Source organism: Vipera berus, assembly GCF_964194415.1.
Source record: "Vipera berus genome assembly, chromosome: Z".
In the NCBI taxonomy this organism is placed as follows: Eukaryota; Metazoa; Chordata; class Lepidosauria; order Squamata; family Viperidae; genus Vipera; species Vipera berus.
Window position 1 is genome coordinate 60,006,307 of NC_138205.1, and position 11,261 is coordinate 60,017,567.

General features: G+C 50.3%; 1 protein-coding gene across 3 annotated transcripts in view; it reads right to left on the reverse strand.

Annotated features, from left to right (window-relative positions):
• The window catches only part of PDCD6 (programmed cell death 6), a 101,618-nt gene extending 91,372 nt beyond the window's left edge, over positions 1-10,246 (reverse strand). For 2 of the 3 annotated variants that reach the window (XM_081345351.1, XM_081345350.1), the window contains exons 1-2: positions 10,058-10,246; positions 9,863-9,924 (exon numbers count right to left, since the gene is read on the reverse strand). In XM_081345351.1, coding sequence (XP_081201477.1) covers positions 9,863-9,924; positions 10,058-10,110 — 115 coding nt within the window. In that variant the 5' untranslated portion in view covers positions 10,111-10,246. The remainder of the gene's footprint in view (positions 1-9,862; positions 9,925-10,057) is intronic. The other variant, XM_081345352.1, reaches the window with a different exon arrangement.
• Between the last annotated feature and the right edge of the window lie 1,015 nt (positions 10,247-11,261).

Sequence of the window (11,261 nt, forward strand, 5' to 3'; positions counted from 1 at the left end):
TCAGCAGTTGGCGCGGCCGCGGGTCCAACGTTCGCCCGCCGAACAGCTGATGGGCGCGGGCGTGGCCGAGCTGTCCCCAGAGCCGGGCGGGTTCCACCGGCGTTCACCGTTCGCCCGCCGAACAGCTGATGGGCGTGGGCGTGGCCGGGCTGTCCCCAGAGCCGGGCGGGTTCCACCGGCGTTCGGCGTTCGCCCGCCGAACAGCTGATGGGCGCGGGCATGGCCGGGCTGTCCCCGGAGCCGGGCGGGTTCCACCGGCGTTGGCCCACCAAACAGCTGATGGGCGCACGAGGGGGAGAAACAACACTGGACTGCCGCCACCTCTGCCAGCCCTGCAAGCCTCTGCCGGGGCGGAGGGCGACGGCGGCCGCGGCGACCGGAGAAGGGAGCCGGAGGACTCGCAGCAGTCCTTAAGGCGTTGGTTGTTATGACTGGGCGAGAAGCGCGCGCGCTGGAAGGGGCTGGCTGGAGGGCGCTGCCTCGGCGCCTCGCATTCCTTTGTTCTGCGGAGGGGGCGGGGGGGAGAATAAAGGCGGCAGGCAGCGCTCCAGTGAGGGGGAGGGGGAGAAGAGGAGAACGTAAGCCCTGCTGGCTCGGGCAGGAGTAAATAAAGCTGGATAACAGTTGTTTTGTACGGACGGAGCAAGAGCAGAACAAGCTGGCCGGAGGGAGGGATGCGTCTCGTAGCGTGTGTACTCGCGCTGTTCAACGCGGGGAATGAAAGGCGGGAGAGAGGGTGGGCGGAGAGCTCCTCCCTGCTTCCCTCTCCCGGCTCCTTTTTGCCTTGCAAAATGGAACTGGGTTAAGCCAGCCGAGAGCACGCGCTTTCCCCCTCCCCAGCCGGCCTGAGGGACCCCTGCCCCCTTTGTGCCTTTTGCCTTGCCGGAATGTCGCCAAGGCACTCGGCCGACTTGCCCTGCAGTCTGCGTCTCCTTGGATGTCCAATACCTCTGGAAATCTCCACGTTGGAGAAGCGGCAGAGGCTTGCAGGGCTGGCAGAGGTGGCGGAAGTCCAGCGTTGTTTCTCCCCCTCGTGCGTGTGTGTGTGTGTGTGTGTGTGTGTGTGTGTGTGTGTCAGACCCGCAGGAATGGCTAGTAAAGGTGGCGGCAGTCCGGCATTTGCGTTTCTCTGTGTGTCAAGCCCCGTGGGCCCGACACACAGGAGGGGGGAGGACGCCGCTTCCTTACCAGCCATTCCCGCGGGTCTGACACACGCACGCATGCATGAGGGGGGGAAACGCCGGACTGCCGCCACCTCTACCAGCCGTTCCCGCAGGTCTCACACACACACACACACGCGCACGAGGAGGAAAACAACGCTTGACTGCCGCCTCCCTAGCAGACCTTCCCTGCGGGATGTGCTGCCAGGTGTCAAGCCCTACGGGCTCGACAACACAGTGGGGATCGGGGGAGCACGACCGGTGGCAGCTACCCAGCATCAGAGAAGGCCCAGCTGCGCCCGCGCCCATCAGCTGTTCGGCGGGCGAACGCTGGACCTGCGGCCGCGGCAACTGCTGAGGCAGCCGTGGGGAGCCCAGCCGGTGGAACCTGCCCGGCTCCGGAGACAGCCCGGCCACGCCCGCGCCCATCAGCTGTTCGGCGGGCGAACGCCGAACGCCGGTGGAACCCGCCCGGCTCTGGGGACAGCCCGGCCACGCCCGCGCCCATCAGCTGTTCAGCGGGCGAACGGCGGACCCGCGGCCGCGCCAACTGCTGAGGCAGCCGTGGGGAGCCCAGCCGGTGGAACCCGCCCGGCTCCGGAGACAGCCCGGCCACGCCCACGCCCATCAGCTGTTCGGCGGGCGAACGCCGAACACCGGTGGAACCCGCCCGGCTCTGGGGACAGCCCAGCCACGCCCGCGCCCATCAGCTGTTCGGCGGGCGAACACCGGACCCACGGCCGCGCCAACTGCTGAGGCAGCCGTGGGGAGCCCAGCCGGTGGAACCTGCCCGGCTCTGGAGACAGCCCGGCCACGCCCGCGCCCATCAGCTGTTCGGCGGGCAAACGCCGGACCCGCGGCCGCGCCAACTGCTGAGGCAGCCGTGGGGAGCCCAGCCGGTGGAACCCGCCCGGCTCTGGAGACAGCCCGGCCACGCCCGCGCCCATCAGCTGTTCGGCGGGCGAACGCCGGACCCGCGGCCGCGCCAACTGCTGAGGCAGCCGTGGGGAGCCCAGCCAGTGGAACCCGCCCGGCTCCGGAGACAGCCCGGCCACGCCCGCGCCCATCAGCTGTTCGGCGGGCGAACGCCGAACGCCGGTGGAACCCGCCCGGCTCTGGGGACAGCCCGGCCACGCCCGCGCCCATCAGCTGTTCGGCGGGCGAACGCCGGACCCGCGGCCGCGCCAACTGCTGAGGCAGCCGTGGGGAGCCCAGCCGGTGGAACCCGCCCGGCTCCGGAGACAGCCCGGCCACGCCCACGCCCATCAGCTGTTCGGCGGGCGAACGCCGAACACCGGTGGAACCCGCCCGGCTCTGGGGACAGCCCGGCCACGCCCGCGCCCATCAGCTGTTCGGCGGGCGAACACCGGACCCGCGGCCGCGCCAACTGCTGAGGCAGCCGTGGGGAGCCCAGCCGGTGGAACCTGCCCGGCTCTGGAGACAGCCCGGCCACGCCCGCGCCCATCAGCTGTTCGGCGGGCAAACGCCGGACCCGCGGCCGCGCCAACTGCTGAGGCAGCCGTGGGGAGCCCAGCCGGTGGAACCCGCCCGGCTCCGGAGACAGCCCGGCCACGCCCGCGCCCATCAGCTGTTCGGCGGGCGAACGCCGGACCCGCGGCCGCGCCAACTGCTGAGGCAGCCGTGGGGAGCCCAGCCGGTGGAACCCGCCCGGCTCCGGAGACAGCCCGGCCACACCCGCGCCCATCAGCTGTTCGGCGGCCGAACGCCGAACGCCGGTGGAACCCGCCCGGCTCTGGGGACAGCCCGGCCACGCCCGCGCCCATCAGCTGTTCGGCGGGCGAACGCCGGACCCGCGGCCGCGCCAACTGCTGAGGCAGCCGTGGGGAGCCCAGCCCTCCCTTCTCTCAGCAGCCTGTTCCGAACGAAGGGACAGTTCTTTTTTTTTTGTTCACTGGAGTATAAGCCGAAGTGGATTTTTTTCAGCCCAAAAAGTGGGCTGAAAAATTCGGCTTATACTCAAGTATATACGGTAATTGGTAAATAAAGGTAGAACATATGTTAAATATACATCAAATGATAATATGCTTCCCTACAAAGTCAATTTTTGCTCAATGACAGACCAAGGAGTTAACTCGGAAGGGCAAGAGGAAAATCTAGAAGAGATCTGTGCAACTTGTAGAAGGGAAAGGCCCACACTGATAAATTAAAAATCTTTGTGGTCTGCAAAGGAATGCTGGTGAGCTAATCAATGATTTGGTGACTAGAGGAGCATCTACAGTGTTGGAGCTCATGGTCATGGTAGGCCATGGAGGCACTAGGCAACATGACTTTCAGGGCAGTGGTGGTGATTTTATTACTTTTTTAAAAAAAGACTGTGCTCTGTCTAAGGGTGCTTGGTAGGCTGCATGTACAGACTTGGTCTAGAATTTATTTTGGAGCATTCAACTATCTAGAGCAAGCATGTCAAACACATTTTGTTTGAGGCAACTTCTTATAAAAGAATTGCCATTAATTTGTTTTAATAAAATAATTTAAATCAATTTTTCACTTGATTTCAAATTAAATGAATTATACTGTTTGACAATGAGATTCTTTTTTACTACAATTACCAAATGCAATAAGCATTAGTGTGCACTAATTATTTCAACACCAATACATTTTAACAACATATTCTATTTGTAAATGAATGCAAATGCAAATTATACAATTTTTTGTGCAAAAATAAAACAAAATAACAGATTTAAGAGCTGTTATCATTAGTTATCCTTAGATTAAAAAATAATTCCATCATCCAAAACTTTGTTATACTATATTTAACAAACAGATGCTTTGGGATTAAAAAAAAGACTGACTGCATTTGATTTTGTATCACCATGGCATTAAAACAAAATTTGAACAGTGTATGAAAAATAAAGGTTCCCTAAACATCTGCTGGCTATATCTATACATTTTCCTTGATAGCACTCTATTGCCTTCTTTTTAGCTTTTTTTCCAGCTTAAAAAAGGCAAGGCACCAGGAGCTGAAAGTTACAGAGACTGTTTAAGCAGGTTGCTAAGCAACCTGTTCACACTCGGCCCTTCTTACCCTCCCACTTTTAAATTAGCCTGTATGGATTGCATTTCCTTCGATTTGAGCCATCTGAAGGCCTGTCGCTGCGATGCATTCTGCTGCTCTGCAACCTGGCTGCCTGAGGAGAATTTGGCTCTCTGGAACAGTTTCCTTCAGCTGTGTGTGTGTGTGCGCGCAAAAAAAAGGTGCCGAAACGCCGTTCTGAGCATTCTATGGGGGAAAAAAGCCCTGGATATATCACATATAATTGAAGATTGTAATTAGTTGTGAGTGCACATTCAGCAAGTGCGATGTATTTGTGTTGGCATTTCTAGGCCTCTTTCCAACCACATCCAGAAAAATTTGTAACAAACATTGGAATTCTTAAGGCCATGTTTGGTATTTCCCAGCAATCTGTTACTGGAAGGAAAAAGCAATCCCTGCTGTGTTACTGATCCCAGAGAAGCATTTGCATGTATGCAGGTATCCTTAGGGGTGCCATAGTTATGGATGAGAAATATCAGTTGTAAAGTTGGCATTTCTGGATGTAATACAGATATTTTGGACTTACCGTATATACTTGAGTATAAGCCGACTCGAGTATAAGCCGAGACCCCCAATTTCACCCCCCAAAACTGGGAAAAGTTGTTGACTCGAGTATAAGCCGATCCGCCGTTCTGCAAGCCTCCGCCACCGGCGGAGGCTGGATCCGCGCTCTGCAAGCCTCTGCCGCCAGCAGAGGCTCGATCCGCCATTTTGCAAGCCTGAATACACAGGAATACCCTGTGTGGCCGCGGCTCTCGGGGAAGCCCTGGCTGTCCGCTTCCTCGCTCCACGCTGCCATTCGGGGCCCGCGCGTTCCCCGGGCAAATCACGGCGCCCAGCAGGCGAGGAAACACGCCCGCTCCAGTCGCCCCCCCCTTCCCTCAGGAGACGCGAAGCAAGTGACCGCCCGGAGCTTACCGAGGACTTGCGCGCGGCCGAGGCTTCGGTGCTTCCAGGATCGCGCGCACCTCTCCCAAGCCGCCGCCGTCCAGAGACCTGCCGAAGTTTGGGGAGGTTTGGGGAGGTGCGCGCGCACCTCCCCAAACCTCCCCAAATGTCGGCAGGTCTCCGTTCCTCCGCGCAGACCTGCCGACGTTTGGGGAGGTTTGGGCGCCTCCCCAAACGTCGGCAGGTCTCCGTTCCTCCGCGCAGACCTGCCGACGTTTGGGGAGGTTTGGGCGCCTCCCCAAACCTCCCCAAACGTCGGCAGGTCTCCGTTCCTCCTGCCGACGTTTGGGGAGGTTTGGGCGCCTCCCCAAACCTCCCCAGGTCTCCGTTCCTCCGCGCAGACCTGCCGACGTTTGGGGAGGTTTGGGCGCCTCCCCAAACCTCCCCAGGTCTCCGTTCCTCCGCGCAGACCTGCCGACGTTTGGGGAGGTTTGGGCGCCTCCCCAAACCTCCCCAGGTCTCCGTTCCTCCTGCCGACGTTTGGGGAGGTTTGGGCACCTCCCCAAACCTCCCCAGGTCTCCGTTCCTCCTGCCGACGGTTGGGTAGGTTTGGGCGCCTCCCCAAACCTCCCCAGGTCTCCGTTCCTCCTGCCGACGTTTGGGGAGGTTTGGGCGCCTCCCCAAACCTCCCCAGGTCTCCGTTCCTCCGCGCAGACCTGCCGACGTTTGGGGAGGTTTGGGCGCCTCCCCAAACCTCCCCAAACGTCGGCAGGTCTCCGTTCCTCCTGCCGACGTTTGGGGAGGTTTGGGCACCTCCCCAGGTCTCCGTTCCTCCGCGCAGACCTGCCGACGTTTGGGGAGGTTTGGGCGCCTCCCCAAACCTCCCCAGGTCTCCGTTCCTCCGCGCAGACCTGCCGACATTTGGGGAGGTTTGGGCGCCTCCCCAAACCTCCCCAAACGTCGGCAGGTCTCCGTTCCTCCTGCCAACGTTTGGGGAGGTTTGGGCGCCTCCCCAAACCTCCCCAGGTCTCCGTTCCTCCGCGCAGACCTGCCGACGTTTGGGGAGGTTTGGGCGCCTCCCCAAACCTCCCCAGGTCTCCGTTCCTCCTGCCGACGTTTGGGGAGCGGAAAGAAGCAGGCAGGCAGGGCGCGGAGGAACGGAGACCTGCCGACGTTTGGGGAGGTTTGGGGAGGTGCGCGCGCACCTCCCCAAACCTCCCCAAACTTCGGCAGGTCTCGGACGGCGGTGGCTTGGGAGAGGTGCGCGCGATCCCGGAATCACCAAAGCCTCGGCCGCGCACAAGTCCTCGGTAAGTTTTTTTGTTGACTGGAGTATAAGCCGAAGTGGAATTTTTCAGCCCAAAAAGTGGACTGAAAAATTCGGCTTATACTCAAGTATATATGGTATTTTTGTTTCTTTGCATGTTTGATATTTTTAAAAAGGCATATGCTACTGACTACGCTTATGCGCATATGTAACATCTTTTGCTAGAATACATGACCACTGCTTATCCAGAATATGAAAAGTGAAATATTGTGACTAAACAAAATTTTAATGTACAGATAATACCACCAGAAATTATTTTAGCCTTTTTAATAAATGTTGTTATTGATGTTAAGCTCACCATGGAAAACATCATATATTGTTATGTATATACTAGGTTAATTATTTAAAGACTGAAGTGCAACATAACTAGATTCTAAATAATCTATTTTTCAAAAGACACAACAGTCCAAACAGTAAAAGTAAAGTCTGAATTAAGAATATTTCATTCTTAAGAATTGTTTAATTTAAAGTGGTTTAGTTGTAATAAATGGTTAGATTCAAAATAGTTTTCAAGAGTATGTACAAAAAGATACATCAGCTAAAATAGACATATTACATTGAGAAAAATGTTTCTCATTTCTTTCCTGTTACCTTTATTGATTTCATTGCAGAGATGTTAACATAGGAAATAGATTATTTTGTTATCTAATTTTAGGTTCCAAAAGACAGAAGCAGATGAAAAATGTGAGGTTCTTTCCTGTTGGCTTTTTAATTAGCTGTTTTAGATTCTAAAAGTTTAGTTCCTAAAGAGGTAACCCTGTAAATAATTTTAATGTCCTCCTCTAGTGCAGGCTCTTTTATGACTCAAGGACTTCAACTCCCAGAATTCCTGAGCAAGCATGGCTCAGCTTGGAAACCTCTCCCTTTCCCCTCAGCATGGCTGGCTCAGGATTTCTGGGAGTTGAAGTCCACGAGTCATAAAAAAGGGCCAAGATTGCCTAGCCCTGCAATAGGCTTTCAGAGGGAGCTTTTCTTTTTTGCAAAAAAAAAAAGGTGCCGGAACGCCATTCTGAGAGTTCTATGAGAAAAAAAAGCCCTGCATGTAAAGCTATTGACTATAATCAAGCTAAATGGACTAAGTGTGGAGACAGGCCTAATAATTAAATGCCAAATATGTTTGCACATCCTACCCAACCTGACATAATCAAAGGATTCCTGCAACCCAGTGTGCTTCAAGATAACCAGACCAATGGATTTTTCAGCATCATTTGAATTTGCTATCAATTGAACCAGATACAAATAAGGATTCAAGTTAATCTTCCTGAACTGGAAACCGCATTTGAGATTCCCTTGGTATCAAAGACACTTTTTTATTGATCTGGCCCAAAAGAATTGTTTCATTTTTAAATGTGAAGCTTGAGAGAACAACACTTCTTATTTTCATTTGACTTGGAAAGAAAAGGACTTTCCTACCAAATGAGTCCTATTTCGTCATTGTGGCCCTAAATTGTATTATTAAACCTCAGCCCAACATTACATATAAGGAATATGTCAAATAAGTCACTGACAGAATGCGAAAGTTGGCTCATGTCCCTGTCCAGATATGGACAGGCACACTGGATATTGGAGGATGGTTTTCAGGTATATTTGATAACTGGAAAAGGATATTGTTCATTGTGGTCTTGGCCTTAGGAGGGTTGTTGTGTTTATCATGCCTTATCCCATTTATTTAGAGAATTGTTAGATCCACTCTATGCAGACCAACGTTTGCTGCCACTCCTATCTATAACGATAAACCAGCTAAAGCAATGATTTTGAAACCTTTACCTTCTGACTATATTCCCCTCTTCAAGATATATAGGTTCGAATCTCAGAAGGGTATGGCTGACTGATGAAAACAAATAAGTTTGAAATGCATATCAGTCTCCCTTTAATTCTTTGTTAGCAATCTAAAATTTACACAAATATGAGCTGTCACTGTTGTGACTACTGCCTGTCGATGGCCTTCGGTGAGGCCGAAACAGGAAATAAAGATTTGTCCCATGTTTGGGGCCTAGCAAGGTAATCTAAATAGTTAACAAGCATTTAACATATATATATAATGTATATATATATATACATATATACATATATATATATATATATCGTTCCTTGTACCAAGACCAGATCTCTTTGAATGTATAAAAGGTATAATGTATAAAAGGTGGAAGACATCTTTCCTGGTTGTTGCCTTCATCTCTGTACCAGCCATGAAGAGAGATGTGGCCACCCAACTCTATTTTGCTCAAAATAAAAGTTCTTTGCTTGCTGAAACCTCAGCTCAGGAGTTTGTTTTGGCTCTTTTAAATTCCTGAGTAATACTGGGGTAATTGTGAGGCTAAGTGTAAAACCTTACAATGTTTTTGCATTATTTGTTATATATAACTGGAAAACAATATTCAGGTGTTTTTATAATAAATATTTAATTGAATTATCAAAGAATATCATAGCAAAATCCTTCAGCTGTTAAAACAAATTAAAAAAAAACTCCTGTAAAGCGTTATTATATTTAGTGGCACCAGCTTTGAAATCAAGCTTTCACAAGTTTGTCTAATTCTTTATACTCAACTGCTTCACAGTTCTTTAAAATTAATCAATCACTAGGACTTTCACACTTTTTTGTGATTAACAATTTACTTTGTTTCAACTAAATATTTTGAATTGTCTTAGTTTTCACACATATCTCCATTTCAAGGCTACCACAGGCAAAAATGTCTTTTAAAGTATATAGGTAAACACTTCCAGAAGCTGAATGACTTCTGGTGACTATTTGGACATGCTCATAAAATTTCCTTAGCAGCAACAAGGAAATTGCCATTTTCCTATGGAATGTTCTTTTGATGTCTTTATTTAATCTTTGGAACTTCTGATGGTGCCTCTTTAAAAAATAATCAGACTTGCCCTCTTTAGCTATTTGCTCCTTTATTTCAAAAAATCTCTATACAATTCACAATGGAAGTAATAAAAACATGGAATTTTGCTTCCATTTTTTCCTAGAAAAATAACTTAGCTTGAGATCATGCTAATCAGAATTTATTATACACCAAAAGGGTGTAATTAATTTATAAATGAGCTACACTAAATTTTAGATTTAGAATTGGAAAAGGATGGTAGCTTGGAACAGGAACTTCCCAGTGTCATTACATAAAGGATATTTTTCTAGGAATTGATCCAGTTGCTACCACTGAATTTAATTACATTTATTTTTCTGGCTTTCGATTATTCATACTGCAATAAGAAAACATTCCTGCTATACAACAATACATATCACAGGGGAGAGGGGGAGATACTGTGCTCTCCAGAAACACTAAAGCATCGAGTAATGAACTAAGTTTGAACACATGAACTTAACAAACTGGGTTAACCAAACATATTAATAACAGAGTTGTGTGAACGCAAGCGGCGTTCTTGTCACCAGAGCAGCACTTCTAGGAAGTAGAAAAGATACCCTACCGTTTGAAAGTGCTTGTTGGAGCTCGGTGTCGGAGATGATACCGCTACGGTCTTTATCAACCCTGAAAACAAACACAAGAAAATATTCTAATTACGACGCGGGACAAGAACAAGGGCAAAGAAGACTCAGATCAAGAATTCTCGGCGCAAAAAGGAGGGAGCTGAATGTGGAAAGAGAAACTTCGCACGACTCACCTTTGGAAGACTCCCCACAAGAAGCTCGGGTCGGGCATGCCTGTCGACGCCATGCCGACACTAGGCTTGCTGCGGAAAGAAAGAAAAAAAAAATCCCACCCACCCCTACTTGTTAAGGAAGTGGCCTTCTCAGAACTAGTTCCGGATTTCAGTCTGAGCTTCGGTGAGAAGAGGAACCAGCCACCTCTGTTTCTCTGACACAAATCCTGACGCACCCAGTTCGGCAGGCGGAGTTCTGAGAAGGGGGCCGGACTAAAAAGGTTTCGAAGCCGATTTTCTACAGTGTTTTTTGTGCTTGAAGGTGTTGTCTAAATGCATCCAAGCATGATTGGCAAAAACATTGATTGGCCTTACTATGTTGTGTGAGCCAATTCACCTTACAGATGGTTACTATCAATTATTTCACTGTTTAGGGCAGTTTAACAGCCTTCCATTAGTTTTCCTCAGTCAACCAGGTTAAAGTTGCCAAGATTTAGACACAATGCTTTAAGGGTTATGAAGTCATCGGACGTATTAGATCTGGTTTACAGATACCAGGGCCACCTATAGAAGGTAGCAAAGGGATTTTTCTGCGTTGGTTTGCTGTCAAGTGGTATCTGCATTGCAGCCTAAATTTGGGGGCAGGGGTTGTGTGTGGGCAAGCAAAGACTTTCTGCTTCTTTGGATGTATTAAATCATATGATTTGATTTGGCTTAATAAGCTATGCAAATGATTTGTCATAAGTATTGTATAAATGTGGAGAAAAGCGAAGTATTACATTTAAGCAGGAAAAACCAAAGGCACAAATGTAGATTGGGCAAGACCTGGCTTAAAAACAGTAACTGTGAGAGAGATTTTGGAGTCCTAGTGGAGGATCACTTGACTATGAGCCAGCAGTGTGCAGCTGGTTGTATAAACAGAGGTATAGAATCAAGATCACGTGAAGTATTATTACCGCTTTATAAAATCCTAGTAAGAACATACCTGGTATACTGCAGCCAATTTTGGTCACCATATCACAAAAAAGATGTTGAGAGTTTGGAAAAAATTCAGAGAAAAGCAACTAAGATGATCAAAGGCCTGGAGACTAAAACATATGAAGAACGGCTACGGGACATGGGTTTGGCTAGTCCATGGGTGTCAAACTCGCCACATCACGTGATGTGTTGCAACATATTGCGATTCTTTTTGCATTGCCAGCAATGGGGTGGGCACGGCTTCGGT